Source organism: Eulemur rufifrons, chromosome 6 (genome assembly GCF_041146395.1).
Source record: "Eulemur rufifrons isolate Redbay chromosome 6, OSU_ERuf_1, whole genome shotgun sequence".
NCBI lineage: Eukaryota > Metazoa > Chordata > Mammalia > Primates > Lemuridae > Eulemur > Eulemur rufifrons.
Window position 1 is genome coordinate 100,829,625 of NC_090988.1, and position 14,665 is coordinate 100,844,289.

The 14,665-nt window shown below is 38.1% G+C and overlaps 1 protein-coding gene across 2 annotated transcripts in view; it reads left to right on the plus strand.

Moving 5' to 3' along the window:
• KMT5B (lysine methyltransferase 5B) overlaps positions 1-14,665 on the plus strand; it is a 55,068-nt gene that overhangs the window by 21,122 nt on the left and 19,281 nt on the right. For both annotated transcript variants that reach the window (XM_069471738.1, XM_069471739.1), the window contains exons 3-4: positions 7,155-7,302; positions 10,972-11,040. In XM_069471738.1, coding sequence (XP_069327839.1) covers positions 7,155-7,302; positions 10,972-11,040 — 217 coding nt within the window. The remainder of the gene's footprint in view (positions 1-7,154; positions 7,303-10,971; positions 11,041-14,665) is intronic.

Sequence of the window (14,665 nt, forward strand, 5' to 3'; positions counted from 1 at the left end):
AGAGAAACGGGAGAGCACAGAGCAGTGCTCCATCTTAGATAAAATGCAGTGACTTCACCTAACATCAGAGCCTCAACACATATGAAGCAAAAACTGACAAAATTGAAGGGAAAAATAGTTTGACAATAATTTGGAGCCTTCAGTACTTCCCTTTCAATAACGGATAGAACAGCTTAACACCGTAAACCAGCTAGACCTCACAGGTATCTATAGAACATTCCACCCAACAACAGCAGAATACACATTCTTCTCACGTGCACATGGAACATTCTATAGGATAGAAAGTGTGTTCTCTGATCACAGTGAAGTAAAATTAGAAATCAGGAACACGGCCGGGCGTGGTGGCTCATGCCTGTAATCCTAGCACTCTGGGAGGCCGAGGCAGGCGGATTGTTTGAGCTCAGGAGTTCGAGACCAGCCTGAGCAAGAGTGAGACCCCGTCTCTACTAAAAATAGAAAGAAATTATATGGACAGCTAAAAAATATATATATATAGAAAAAATTAGCTGGGCATGGTGGCACATGCCTGTAGTCCCAGCTACTTGGGAGGCTGAGGCAGGAGAATTGCTCAAGCCCAGGAGTTTGAGGTTGCTGTGAGCTAGGCTGACGCCGCAGCACTCTAGCCCGGGCAACAGAGTGAGACTCTCTCAAAAAAAAAAAAAAAAAAAACAGAAAGAAATTTGGGAAATTCATGAATACGTGGAAATTAAACAACATGCTCCTCAATAATCAGTGGATCAAAGAAGAAAACAAAAAAGAAATCAGAAAACATTCAGTGAATAAAAAAGGAAGGCACAACGTACCAAAACTTAGCAGATGCAGCTAAAGCAGTGGCTTAAAGGGAAACCCTCCACCTTAAAACACCAGAAGATGAAGAGTGAAGGAAAGAAATAATAAAGATTAGGGTGGAAATTAATGAACTAGAGAATAGAAAAACAGAGAAAATCAACAAAAATAAAAGTTGGTTTTTGAAAAGATCAACAAAATTGACAAACCTTATGGAAGACCAAAAAAAGAAGACTCAAATTACTAAGATCAAGAATGAAAGAGGGGACATTGCTGTGAGCTTACAGAATTAAAAAGGATTATAACATAATACCATTAACAGCTATATACCAACAAATTAGATAAAATGGACAGATTCTTAGAAGCAAACTACTGAAACTGATTCAAGAAGAAATAGAGACCAGGCACAGTGGCTCACACCTGTAATCCTAGCACTTTGGGAGGCCAAGGTGTGAGGATCCCTTGAGGCCAGGAGTTCTAGATCAGCCTGGGCAACATAACAAGACCCCATCTCCATAAAAATTAAAATTAGCTGGACATGGTGGCCTGTACCTGTAGTTCCAGCTGCTTGAGAAAGTGAGGTGCGAGGATTGCTTGAGCCTAGAAGTTAAAAGCTGCAATGAGCTATGATGATGTCACTGCACTTTAGCCCAGGTGACAGAGTAAGACCCTATGTCTGAAAAAAAAAAAAGAAAAAATCTAAATAAACCTACAGTGAGTAAAGAGAGAGAACCAGTAATTAATAATAAAAACAAAAACAAAAAAACTCTACCCATAAAGAAAACCTTAGGCCCCAGATGACTTCTTGGTGAATGTTGCCAGATGTCTAAACAAGAAGTAATACCATCACACACTTCCACAAAATAGAGGGGAAAGGAACAGTTTCTAGCTCATTTTATTACCGTTACCAGCAATATCCTTTATGAATATAGACATAAAAATCCTCAAGAAAATATTAATACTACCAATCCAAATCCAGCAACATATAAAAAGGATTCTACAACATGACTTAGTGGAATTTATTCCAGGAATGCAAGGTTGATTTAACATTTGAAAATCAATGTAATACATCATATCAATAGAATGAAGGACAAAAATCATATGATCATCTCAGTAGATGCAGAAAAAGCATTTGATAAAATCCAGCACCTTTTTAGAATACACTCAGCAAACTAGAATGAGAGAATACCTCAACTTGACGAAGGAAGGAAATTTATGAAAAACCACAGCTAATGTCATATTTAATGGTAAAAGACTAAATGTTTTTCCCAATGAGATCAGGAATAAGACAAGGATATCCACTCTCACCGTTTTGTTTTGTTTTTTTAAGAAACAATTCTCAATCTGTTACCCAGGCTGGAGTACAGTGGTGCTATCATAGCTCATTGCAGCCTAGAACTCTTGGGCTCAAACCATTCTCTCGCCTGAGCCTCCTGAGTAGCTGCGACTACAGGCACGCACCAAGTGGAGACAGGGTTTCTCTGCTCTGTGGGGCTTTGCTCAGGCTGGTCTCAAACTCCTGGCCTCGAGTGATCCTTGCGCCGCAGAACCCCCAAAACCTTGGGATTACAGACAGAACCACCACATCCGACTCACTGTCACCCCACTTCTATTCAACATTGTACTAGAGGTTCCAGCCAGGGCAGTTAGCCAAGAAAATGAATTAAAAGGCATCCAAATTGGGTAGGAAGAAGTGAAACTATCTCTGTTTGCACATAACATGTTTGTGTATATAGAAAGCCCTTAAGGACTCTACTACAAAACTACAGGTTGAGTGTCCCTTATCCAAAATGCGTAGGACCAGAAGTGTTTTGGATTTTGAATTTTTTCAGATTTTGGAATATTGCATTATTGAACAAATATTGCCAAATTCCCCTGCCCTGCATGCTGTCAAGAATCTGCATATAACTTTTGACTCCTCAAAAACTTAACTGCTATTGACCTGAAGCGTTGCTGATAACATAAACAGTTATGAACATGTATGTTACATGTATTATATACTGTAGTCTTAAAGTAAGCTAGAGAAAAGAATGTTATTTAAGAAAACCATATGGAAGAGAAAATACGTTTACTAATTAAGTGGAAGTGGATATTCATAAAGGCCTTCATCCTTGTCATCTGCACGTTGAGTAGGCAGAGGAAGAGGATTGAGTAGTCTTGCTGTCTCAGGTGGTATAGTTGGAAGAAAATCCACATATAAGTAGACTCATGCAGATGCAGTTCAAACCCATGTTCAAGGGTCAACTGTACTTACCAGTTCAGCATCCCTAGTCCAAAACTCTGAGATGCTCCAGTGAACATTTACCTTGAGTGTCATGTTGGCGCTCAAAAAGTTTCAGATTTCAGGTTTTCAGATTAAGGATACTCAACTTGTGTTAGAATTGATAAATGAGGCCAGGCTTGGTGGCTCACACCCGTAATCCTAGTGCTTTGGGAGGTCAAGGCAGGAGGATCACTCGAGGCCAGGAGTTCAAGATCAGCCTGGGCAACATAGTGAGACCTTGTCTCTATAAAAAAATTTTAAGGCCGGGCGCGGTGACTCACGCCTGTAATCCTAGCACTCTGGGAGGCCGAGGCGGGTGGATCGCTCAAGGTCAGGAGTTCGAGACCAGCCTGAGCAAGAGCGAGACCCCATCTCTACTAAAAATAGAAAGAAATTATATGGACAACTAAAAACATATATAGAAAAAATTAGCCGGGCATAGTGGCGCATGCCTGTAGTCCCAGCTACTCGGGAGGCTGAGGCAGTAGGATTGCTTAAGCCCAGGAGTCTGAGGTTGCGAGGTTGCTGTGAGCTAGGCTGACGCCACGGCACTCACTCTCGCCTGGGCAACAAAGTGAGACTCTGTCTCAAAAAAAAAAAAAAAAAAAATTTTAAAATTGGCCAGGCATGGTGGTGTGTGCCAGTAGTCCCAGCTACTCAGGAGGTTGAGGCGGGAGGATGGCTTGAGCCTAGAAGCTCGAGGTTACAGTGAGCTATGATCACACCACTGCACTCTAGCCTGGGTGACAGCAAGACCCTGTCTCTTAAAAAATAATAATAAACAAGTTCAAGGTTGCAGGATACAAACAAGCAAGATCAATATGCAAAAATTATTTATATATTCATACACTTGCAATGAACAATCCAAAAAGGAAATTAAGAAAACAATGTCATTCACAATGATATCCAAAAAGGGAATAAATTTTACAAAAGAAGTGTAAAACTTGTACTCTGAAAACTATAAAACATTATTGAAAGAAATTAAAGACAATCTATGTAAGTGGAAAGCAGACATGTCCTGTTTGTTGGTTGGAAGACTTAATATTGTTAAATTGGCAGTACTCCTCAAATCTATGGACTCAGCACAATCCCTGCCAAAATACTGGCCTGCTTCTTTACAGAAAATGACAAGCTGATCCTGAAATTCCTAGAATCTTAAGGGACCCAGAATATCCAAAACAATCTTGAAAAATACCAAAGTTGAAGAACTCACTTCCTGATTTCAGAACTCACTATAAAAGTGCAGTAGTCAAGACCGTGATGCACTAACATATAGATAAACATGTAAATCCATGCAATAGAGAGTCCACAACAAATGCTCACATATTTGGTCAATTGATTTTTGGCAAAAGAATGCCAAGAAAATTCAGTGGGAGAAGGAATGGTCTTCTCAACAAATGGTGCTGGGAAAATCGGATATCCATATGGAAAAGAATGAAGTTGAACCACCTATCTCACCATATGTAACTCAAAATGTATCAGAGACCTAAATGTAAAAGCAAAACCTATAAAACTCTTAGAAGAAAACATATGCATTAATTTCCTGACTTCGGATTAGGCAGTTACTTCCTAGATATGACACTAAAAACACAAGGAACAAACAAAAATAGATAAACAGGAATTCATCAAAATTGTAGACTTTTTGCTGGGTGCATTGGTGCGCACCTGTAGTCCCAGCTACTGGGAGGCTGAGATAAGAGAATCTCTTGAGCCCAGGAGTTCAAATCCAGCCTAGGCAACATAGTGAGACCCCATCTCTAAAATAAATAAATAAGTTAAAAATTACAAACTTTTTGCTTTAAGGGACACCATCAAGAACCTGAGAAAACAACCACAGAATGGGAGAAAATATTTTCAGATCGTATATCTGATGAGGAACTAATATCTAGACTATATAAAGAACTCTTAAAAGTTAACAGTAGGCCGGGCGCGGTGGCTCACGCCTGTAATCCTAGCACTCTGGGAGGCCGAGGTGGGCGGATCGTTTGAGCTCAGGAGTTCGAGACCAGCCTGAGCAAGAGCGAGACCCCACCTCTACTAAAAATAGAAAGAAATTATATGGACAGCTAAAAATATATATTGAAAAAATAAGCCGGGCATGGTGGCGCATGCCTGTAGTCCCAGCTACTCGGGAGGCTGAGACAGGAGGATCACTTGAGCTCAGGAGTTTGAGGTTGCTGTGAGCTAGGCTGACGCCACGGCACTCACTCTAGCCTGGGCAACAGAGTGAGACTCTGTCTCAAAAAAAAAAAAAAAAAAAAAAGTTAACAGTAAAAGGCAAAACCCAGCTTTAAAATGGACAAAGGATCTGAACAGACAGAAATTTCTTTAAAGATATACAAGTGTCCACTTAGCACATGAAAAGATGTTCAACATCATTAATCATGAGGGAGTGCAGATCAAAATCACAAGATAACACTTCACAGCTACTGGGATGTCTAGAATCAAAAAGACATAAGTCTTGTTAAGGATGTGGAGAATGTGGAATCCTGGTACATTGCTGGTGGGAATGTAAAATGGTGCAGTCAGTTTGGAAAACAGTCTGACAGTTCCTCAGTGATTAAATATAAGGTTACCATATAACTCCCAGCAGTTCCACTCCTAGCTGTGTACGTACCTAACAGAATTGAACCCGTACATATACACAATAACTTTTTCACAAATATTTGTAGCTGGATTATTCGTAGTAGCCAAAAAGTGGAAACAACTCACATGTCCACCAATAGATGAATGGACAAACAAAACATGGTGTATATCCATATAATGGCATACGAATTGACCATAATAGGGGATGAAGTACTGATGTATGGATGAACCTTGAAAACGTTATGCTAATTGAAAAAAGCCAGTCACAAGAGGTCACATTATATGATTCCATCTATATGAAATTTTCAGAATAGGCAAATCCATAGAAGCAGAAAGTAGATGAGTGGTTGCCAGGGGCTGTGCAGGAGAGAGGAAGGGGTAGACTACTAATGGATACGGGGTTTCTTTTAAGGGTGATGGTTGAATGACTATGAATATGTTAAAAGAACATTGACTTGTACACTAAATGGGTGAATTGTATGGTATGTGAATTATATTTCCATGTAGCTATTATAGAAAATGTAACAACTCTAATAGCTTTTCGCATACCTACATGCAAATAATTTGATTGCAAAATCATGTATCGACCCTTAGCAGGAACTTACATGTGTTTATTTTGTTTTTTGAAAGAGTGAATGAAAAGAAAGTTAATCTGTGTCTCTCATTCTTCCAGGTTTTTATTTTGAGAGCCTTAAAGTTATATTGCTGGTGTCCTCTGTAAATCATATATGCTAATTCCATGAAGACACTGTCAATGATGTATACGTCAAAGTTAATCGGCACTGATGAAGCTTCATCCTTATAAATTTGGCCTTCCTTTCCTTTTTACATTGCTTTTCTTCCACAATTAAACCCAATTATTTCAGTCCCTATTTTTATCCAGTTATTCAGAATTGTTTCAAACAAAGGTCAGTTAGAAATAGGCCTGTTATTCTCTATTACTTTCCCCACTTCTTCCTAGCTCTGGAATCATAGGCAAGTTTCTCAACCTCTGGGCCTCAGTTGCCTGCAAAGTGGGGATGATAATCACTCCTCTGTCCAAAAGCAGGAAGCTGAAATTAGCTCCAAGATTCCTTTTGGTACTTGAGATGTGTAATTCTGGCACTTGCTGCAGAAACTATCTTATGTTCCTCTTATTTACCTCTCACCTCAGCCGTATCTGCAGCGGCACTATATGCTGTGTTAAAATAGGGAACATCCCATCCCGTTTCTCAGTGTTCCTTGGAGGTGGGGGAGTAAAGCCTCTGAACCAGGGATTCTCACAACTACCCAGGCCTCATTCTTGGGAGCCTCATGATGATCTCTGCTTACCAAAATAGCCTCAATAATAGAGGTAGTTTACTGCATTAGGTTTTCTGTTTTATGCAAAAGGTATTGAATTCTTAAATACTAAAATGATTAAAATAGGTAATTTTTCATTTCTTGATTACTAGCTTGAATGGGCAACAAAGCTAAAGATTTTTAAGGTAGATTTAAGTAGTTTTCAATTTGTTATTTTTCTTTCTTTTGCTTTTCACAGGTAATGGTAATTCAGGATTTGAAGGACAGAGTCGTTATGTACCATCTTCTGGAATGTCTGCCAAGGAGCTCTGTGAAAATGATGACCTAGCGACCAGTTTGGTTCTTGATCCCTATTTAGGTTTTCAGACACATAAAATGAATACTAGGTAATTCTAAGTCTTTATCCTGAATGGGACAGATGATGATGTTGAATTTAAGAAAATAATTGGCTAATTTTACTTTTGCTCAAAATTTAAAATGACATTAAAGGAAAGTTCTTAGCTGGGCACGGTGGCTCATGCCTATAATCCTAGCACTCTGGGAGGCTGAGGCAGGTGGATCGTTTGAGCTCAGGCATTCGAGACCAGCCTGAGCAAGAGCGAGACCCCGTCTCTACTAAAAGCAAAACAGAAAGAAATTAGCTAGAAAACTAAAAATATATAGAAAAAATTAGCCGAGCATGGTGGCACATGCCTGTAGTCCCAGCTACTCGGGAGGCTAAGGCAGGAGGATCGCTTGAGCCCAGGAGTTTGAGGTTGTTGTGAGCTAGGCGGACGCTACGGCACTCTAGCCCAGGCAACAGAGTGAGACTCTGTCTCAAAAAAAAAAAAAAAATACAAAGCTGGAGGAGCAGCTTCATACTCTGTTTTAAATGTTGATAATTAGCGAAAAGAAAAATTTTATAAGCATCCTGCACAACCATGAAAATGTATGATTGTTTCCTACTTAAAGTAGGTTACATCCCTATTTTATTCATTATAGACTTTTAAATAATTGCTACTATGTATTAATGTATGGGGATTTTATCATCATGTTTAATCTTTGAAATTCAGCTAATCATTATATGAGTGAATATTTTTAAAGATGTGTTTGTATTCATTATGCAGGTAAGAAATTAGATGTGTGTTTTATTGAGTGTCAGATGCCATACGTGTAAAGTATTACGTTAATCTTGAAATATGTCATCCTTTAACATCTGAGGTCTCTCTTTTATTCTGATTCTCTAAAATATCATCGCTCCTCTTAAAAAAGACCCTTAGATCATTTCATAATTGTTTCTGCCACTAAACAGGTCAGAACTTTGCAACTTTTATCTCTTAACTTCAATGGCGAGCAGTTTTTGAATCTGGTGGAAAAGAACAGCAGCAGGGATTTAGAAGGTGGAGCAAATTCTGGCACCTTTTCTCATGTCCATCATACCTGCACTGGGGTTTTACGTTCTGGTGTCAGTAGCAACCCTGAAAGATGGTCAGTGATAAACAGTTGGGTGAAGTAGCGATTAGTATGGGCAATTGGAGGAAAGTCTTGTGTTCCCTTTTTTCCCCTTTTGATTCTATCCCTTGCCAGAATTTAAAAAAGATACTGTATGCTTCACTTAGTGATTATATTCTAGAAAGAAGTAATTGAGGTAAAAATGTGGCTTTGATATTTTAATGTAATTTTCTGTCATCTTTACTCACTGAGATGAAGTGAAATGTTGGAATGGAGTTGAGAAATTATTTAAATAATTCCCTGCTAGATGGCTGGCCATTCTCTGGAAAATCAGCAAGTTTGGATGCTCTGATGTCCAAATAAGATGTAGTTTGCATTATTTTAAGTCCACTTCCCTTTTTTTCCCATTGAACATAAATGAGACTAGTACTCATTCTCCTCCTAGAAGACTAAAAGATCCTGATAATATTTAAGTTGCCCTAAAGCCCTTTTTTTTCTTTTCCCTGAGTTAAGAAATGTGAATATGTGAATCACTATTTGACACAATACCTAGTAGCATTCAGGATATCACTGCAAAGGCGCATAATTTTGACCCGTAGCCATCAAGAAAGTTACATTATGTTGATTATGTCTTGTATACTGAGATATTGAAGCACATAAAACATTTCAGAAAGTGTTAAGTCAAAATTGCAATGAAATTGTTACAATGTTTATAAAGAGAACTTCATGTATTCCAAAACTCCCAGAGTTTGTTTATTCAAGAGGATGAAGGGTTACCTATTATTCGTGTCTGCAATAGGAAACACTCTCTCCTGGACCACTGCTTCTCATAATTAGTTTACACATATGAATTACTTGGGAATCTTATTAAAATGCAAGTTCTGATTCAGTAGCTTTGGGATAGGGCCTGAGATTCTGCATTTCTAGCAAGCTCCCAGACTGCACTTGGATCCTAAACCATCTAGCCTATGAATTTCATTGTGATGTGATAAGAGGATAAAAAATTTCCTTAACAGTAGTTTCCTAGGGCTCACCTAAAACCATGTAGTCATAAAATGTAAAGTTCAGGATTACCACACAAATATTAACACTCAAGAAATTACTGTATCTGAGGACTGCCAAGTTAAAATGCATCCAGTACATAAAATTTTTTCCCGTAGAAATTGAAGCATCTGGCCGGACGCGGTGGCTCACGCCTGTAATCCTAGCACTCTGGGAGGCCGAGGTGGGCGGATCCTTTGAGCTCAGGAGTTCGAGACCAGCCTGAGCAAGAGCGAGACCACCTCTACTAAAAATAGAAAGAAATTATATGGACAGCTAAAAATATATATAGAAAAAATTAGCCGGGCATGGTGGCGCATGCCTGTAGTCCCAGCTACTCGGGAGGCTGAGACAGGAGGATCGCTTGAGCTCAGGAGTTTGAGGTTGCTGTGAGCTAGGCTGACGCCACGGCACTCACTCTAGCCTGGGCAACAGAGTGAGACTCTGTCTCAAAAAAAGAAAAAAGAAAAAAGAAATTGAAGCATCTACAATGAAAGCTGGTTAAACAAGTTAAACCTGCGTAAAAGTACATTTATTCATATTTTTCAGTGCAACATTTCATTATACAGTTCCTAAAACAGCTTGTGGTGATGCAGACGGTCCTATTCCCTAGTTAGAGCAGGTGGGTTTCATAGTGCTGGCTCTTGAGGCCAGTGTGGCTATGCAGCCCCTCCTCTTTCTACTAGAGGTGTTCAGAAGTTCATTTGCATTTTAACAGACTCTTCATGTAAGGTGCCATTTAAGAAGACACAGAAATTTTATTAGTGAAGCTTGTTAATCTTAGAGAAAGGTATGCATTTTCATTTAATCTTAGTGGATTTATTTGAAAATAGAACTATCCCTTCTAGCTCTTCTTCATCTTTTGAGCAAGAATTTATCGGAATATTGGCTTAAATCATTTTCAAAGATGATATTTTATAGAAAATAAGAATCTATAGTGCTTTATTGGAGTAGTAGATAACCAATAGATACTTCTTACATTGCTAATTTATTGACTCTTCTCTCAAAAGAAGTGACTGTAAAATGTGATGGATCTTGGGTTTTAATTCTTCAAGCTGGTTGTATATTCCTTGTCTAAATGGTCTCTGCGTTCATGTTCATGCATCGGTAATTTGATTGTTATTTTAAAATTTCTCTTTTTTATGTCCTTTTGCCTCACTTCTACTTCTTTCAGTGTATCACCAGGAAGAATGTTTAGAAACAGTAGATGTTTAATGATTTGAGAATTTCCAAAACTGGCTGTATTTTGAGCATTTGTTTTAATCTTAATAGTTCACTATATTTACTAACAATACGAAACTAACGATATGAATGTATAAATCACTTTAAATATCACTGTAAAATTAGGGGCAAAGAAATTTTTTAAGCCTTCTAACTTAATGGTGAGATTGTGTTCTGTGGGAGAAAAAGAATTTTAGCAGCTTTTATCCTGCTGTGCCTGCCGTGGCTTCACAAAGTTCTTAAATACCACCGAATTTTAAGGATTTTTGCAACAACAAATATTGTAAGTCTGTTTAGAAATTACGAGTACAAATTTTACAAATAGTTTTTTATTGTTGTTGTTTGTTTTTGCATTTATATAGCGCCTTTCCTTCGAGGAGCTCAAGGCATTTTTCAAAATCTGACAGTTTTCCTCACAACAACCCTGTGAGGTAGGTAGAGTGCATTACAAACAATAATAAGATACCAGCTAACCTGTTTCAGCCTTTATAATGTTCTTTTGTGTTAAGTAATTTGAGGTGTCAGCATAAATACAAGTTTTAGAACATTTTGCAAACCTTTTTCAATAGTTTGGTAATAGTTATATTTTTTAAAAAACCACTTGTACTCCATAACAGGGTAATTTTAAGAGAAACAAATCATTCAACAAAAGATCAGGACTCACTCCATGGAATTAGCTGAGCACTGATTGCAGGACTCAGCCAGGTATGTTTTTGGTTCTTGTTTATTTTCAGGTCAAGAAGGAATGGAGAGCTGTGGTTCTGTGACTCCTGCTCAGCATCTACAGACTGTCAGTTTGCAGCTAAACTTTCTTCAGAGGGGGAAATGTGTTCACTATGTTGCCTCATGGTCTTATTTTATATCTTAAAAATATTTGAGCATTTTTCTCTCTTCCTCTCTTTCCCTTTCACCCTTTTTTCTGTTCCCCTTCCTCTTCTCCCCCTCCCTCCAGTCAACTCTTGATTGTACATGCTAATGGAAGGGCACAGTAGTACAGCTAATACAAATCTACAACTTTTCTTCATTGCCACAGTGGTCTCTTGGGTTTGGAAACAGAAAAACCAAATAGCAAGAAAACCTGGGAAGTCAGTCTCTGGAAAGAGTGGGGAACAGGTGTGTGTGGGAGTGTGAATTCATACTTTTTTTTTTTCCTGCCTCTTTTAATAATAGCCATTGTAAATGATGTTTTTTATTTCTTATACCAGCCATTGATCAGAAGTGTGGAAAGAGAAAAATTAATGTTTGATTTATTTAAAGTAGCAAATTTTATATTAAGAGAGGGAGGAAGGGGCATATTGATTTGGAAATGCCAAATACCTATTTTTTCTTGCCTCTCCTGCCACCCTACTCCACCCCCAAATACTAAATTTAAAAATTCATATTTACATCCATCCCTTCCGCTGTATCATCAGAATACAAGCTAGAGCTGTCTCTGGCCGGGCTCAGTGCTGGTGCTCATGGCAAGCCCATGGTCAGATGCTCTTCTAACCATGAAACGACACAAGAGGGCTCTCCTGGGCCAAGTAATAGAGCAGAAATGAGAAGGGCCTGCCTACGTCCCAGCTCTTCCATTAATTAGCTCTAAGTCCTTGGGAAACTACTTAGCCTTGTTGGGCATCATCTGTCTCATTTGTGGAACAAGAGGGTTGTTTTAAATGATCTATGAATTTTTTTCTAGCTTTAAGTACCACAGTGTAAGGATAGCTTAATGCAGTTTGTATGGGATATTTAGAGTGATTATGGTTAAGGAGAAAAGAACAGAAAATTTTTCTGTTCAAAATAGAAAATTATTTTCTTCTAAGGTCCTCAGTGGATTTTGCTCTGGCCCTAATAGCTGTTAACCATCTTAATTTTTATTTCCCACACTATTTGTTGTAATGGGGTTTTTGACTTGAGCTGTCGGCCAGGTGGTTTTTGTATATTATGGAAAACAACTGTCTCTTCTGCCTATCTGCACCCATAACCATTTTCTTCCTCCTTTTCCTAACCATCATTTCATGCCTATAGCAGCCAACTGTGACAGTAAGTTTTAACACTTTTGGAACAGCAAATTACATTCTAAGTGAAATAAAGGTTCTTCCTAGCTGGTAGCAGGGGATAGTTTTGGAGGGTTTATTTGTGTTAGAGGCAATAAAGTCAGAAAATCAGAAACAAAAGTCAACACAGGAAAGGTGGAAGGCAGAATATTACTAAATCAAGAGTTGACTATTTTATGTTGGTTTTAGCATATAAATTGTTTGGCATCATGAATAAAGGGTAAACAAAACTAAGGGTACCTGAAAGGCATTTTCAGGTGGGAATAACATGTTTCTGTAAGTGTAGAACACACGTAAAGCCTATTAAAAATAGCCAAGATTCATTCCAGGTATGTAGCTTACTTTTCTGTAATGTTTTTAAGAGCTGTAGGTGAATTTAGCCCTCACTTCACCTTATTTTAAAATAGAGCATCCCCGCTGGTCAGTTCTGCATGGAGCATGTGAAGATATTAATAGCTCAGCACTGTCAGTGTAGCCCTGCCACCTAATGTCATGGATGATGTATTGCATTTGCTCAAAGTGAAATATTGCTTTTCTGATTACTGCGTTAAACTTGGGTGGGTTTTCTGTTTCTCCCCATTTCATAGTTCATGTTGCTTGAAGTATGTGCCTTAGCTAACAGCTGCTTTGTTGTCTTATCTGTCTTCATGTGCAGATAACTCCATAGTGTAGGGCTGCAGCAGGAATGGTCTAGATTGGGTTTCTTCAAGATCTTATTTTGACAAGATCAATTGTGATGGCTATTAGCAATTAGTTTAATAGGATGTTTAGATGCCTGCCCAGTTCTGCAAGTCTTTTAAAAGATTATCTTAATGGTGGTTCTCCAACACCATATTCTGACAACCTAGTTAAAGGCATTTTGAATTGTTTAAAGGGCTTGCATTCATATGTCTTTTAGGGCTCATACACTAATTGATTGAAAATGGAAAATAAAATAGATCATTGTCCATTTCTTCATATGATTATCTCTAGGATGTGTTTGAACTCTCAGTTCTGCTTAATAGTGGTAAGAGTTCAGAGTTACTGAAACTAGAGTCTATAGATAGTAAGTTCCTAATGGTATTAGTATGTATTAGTCTATCTGAGGTCTTCTGGAGATCCTGTCCAGTAAACAGTATACCTGTTCAGACCTCCTGTCTTCCCTCCTCCTGGTTCTAGTACTTTCTTTTATTATTGCTAGCCAGCTGACCCTAGTATTTGAATCCAGCCTTATTGATATCCTCTGCTTAGACTTCCTCTCACTGTGCCTTCTTTTCTATTCTTTCCTGCCTATAATGTGCTTTTTTTTAAACCTTTCCCAAACAAATCTTGTACCTTTGTTGTGATTTCCATACTTTTAGGAGCTGTAGCAATGCATATTTTTGCCATATTAACATGTGTTTGCATATTGAAGCCTTGCTTAACTGTGTTTGATGCATGTGTCTTTCATTCCCAATTAAATTTTCCATTCAAGAACAATAGCCATGTCTTCTGTCTCTTGTATTTTTCCCTCAGCACTTCATGTGCTTCTGTGTACACACCACCTAATAAATATTCCTTCATGAAATATTGTGGCTTAACAATCTTACTGAAATATTATTTGTGATAGCTTATCTAGAAAAAAAATTCTGAATGTTTCCTTTGCTGAAGTTTGTACTAGATCTTATCTCAGTTTTAGCATTTTCAGGTTTATGAGATGTGCAGTAGTAAATGTTAGAGTACGATGCATAGTTCAGATACTTTTTCTCCTGAGTCACTAATATTTTTTCTTCCTGCATTTTATTTGAACAGCAATCTAATTCCTTTTTCTACTGGGTTTTTATTTTAAAAAATAAAATCTGTGAGAAAATTAGTCAAATGAAATTGACATGAAAAGAAATTTTGAAATTAAGATTGAAGTACCTTTAATCATAGTAGACATATTTTACTGAGAACACAGCTTTAGAATGAAGAGCTCACAACTTTTAAGTCGGGACCATGATTGCATCATGGGTGGACATACCACCTAGCGGTATAATGTTCTGAATTCATCATGGCTGCT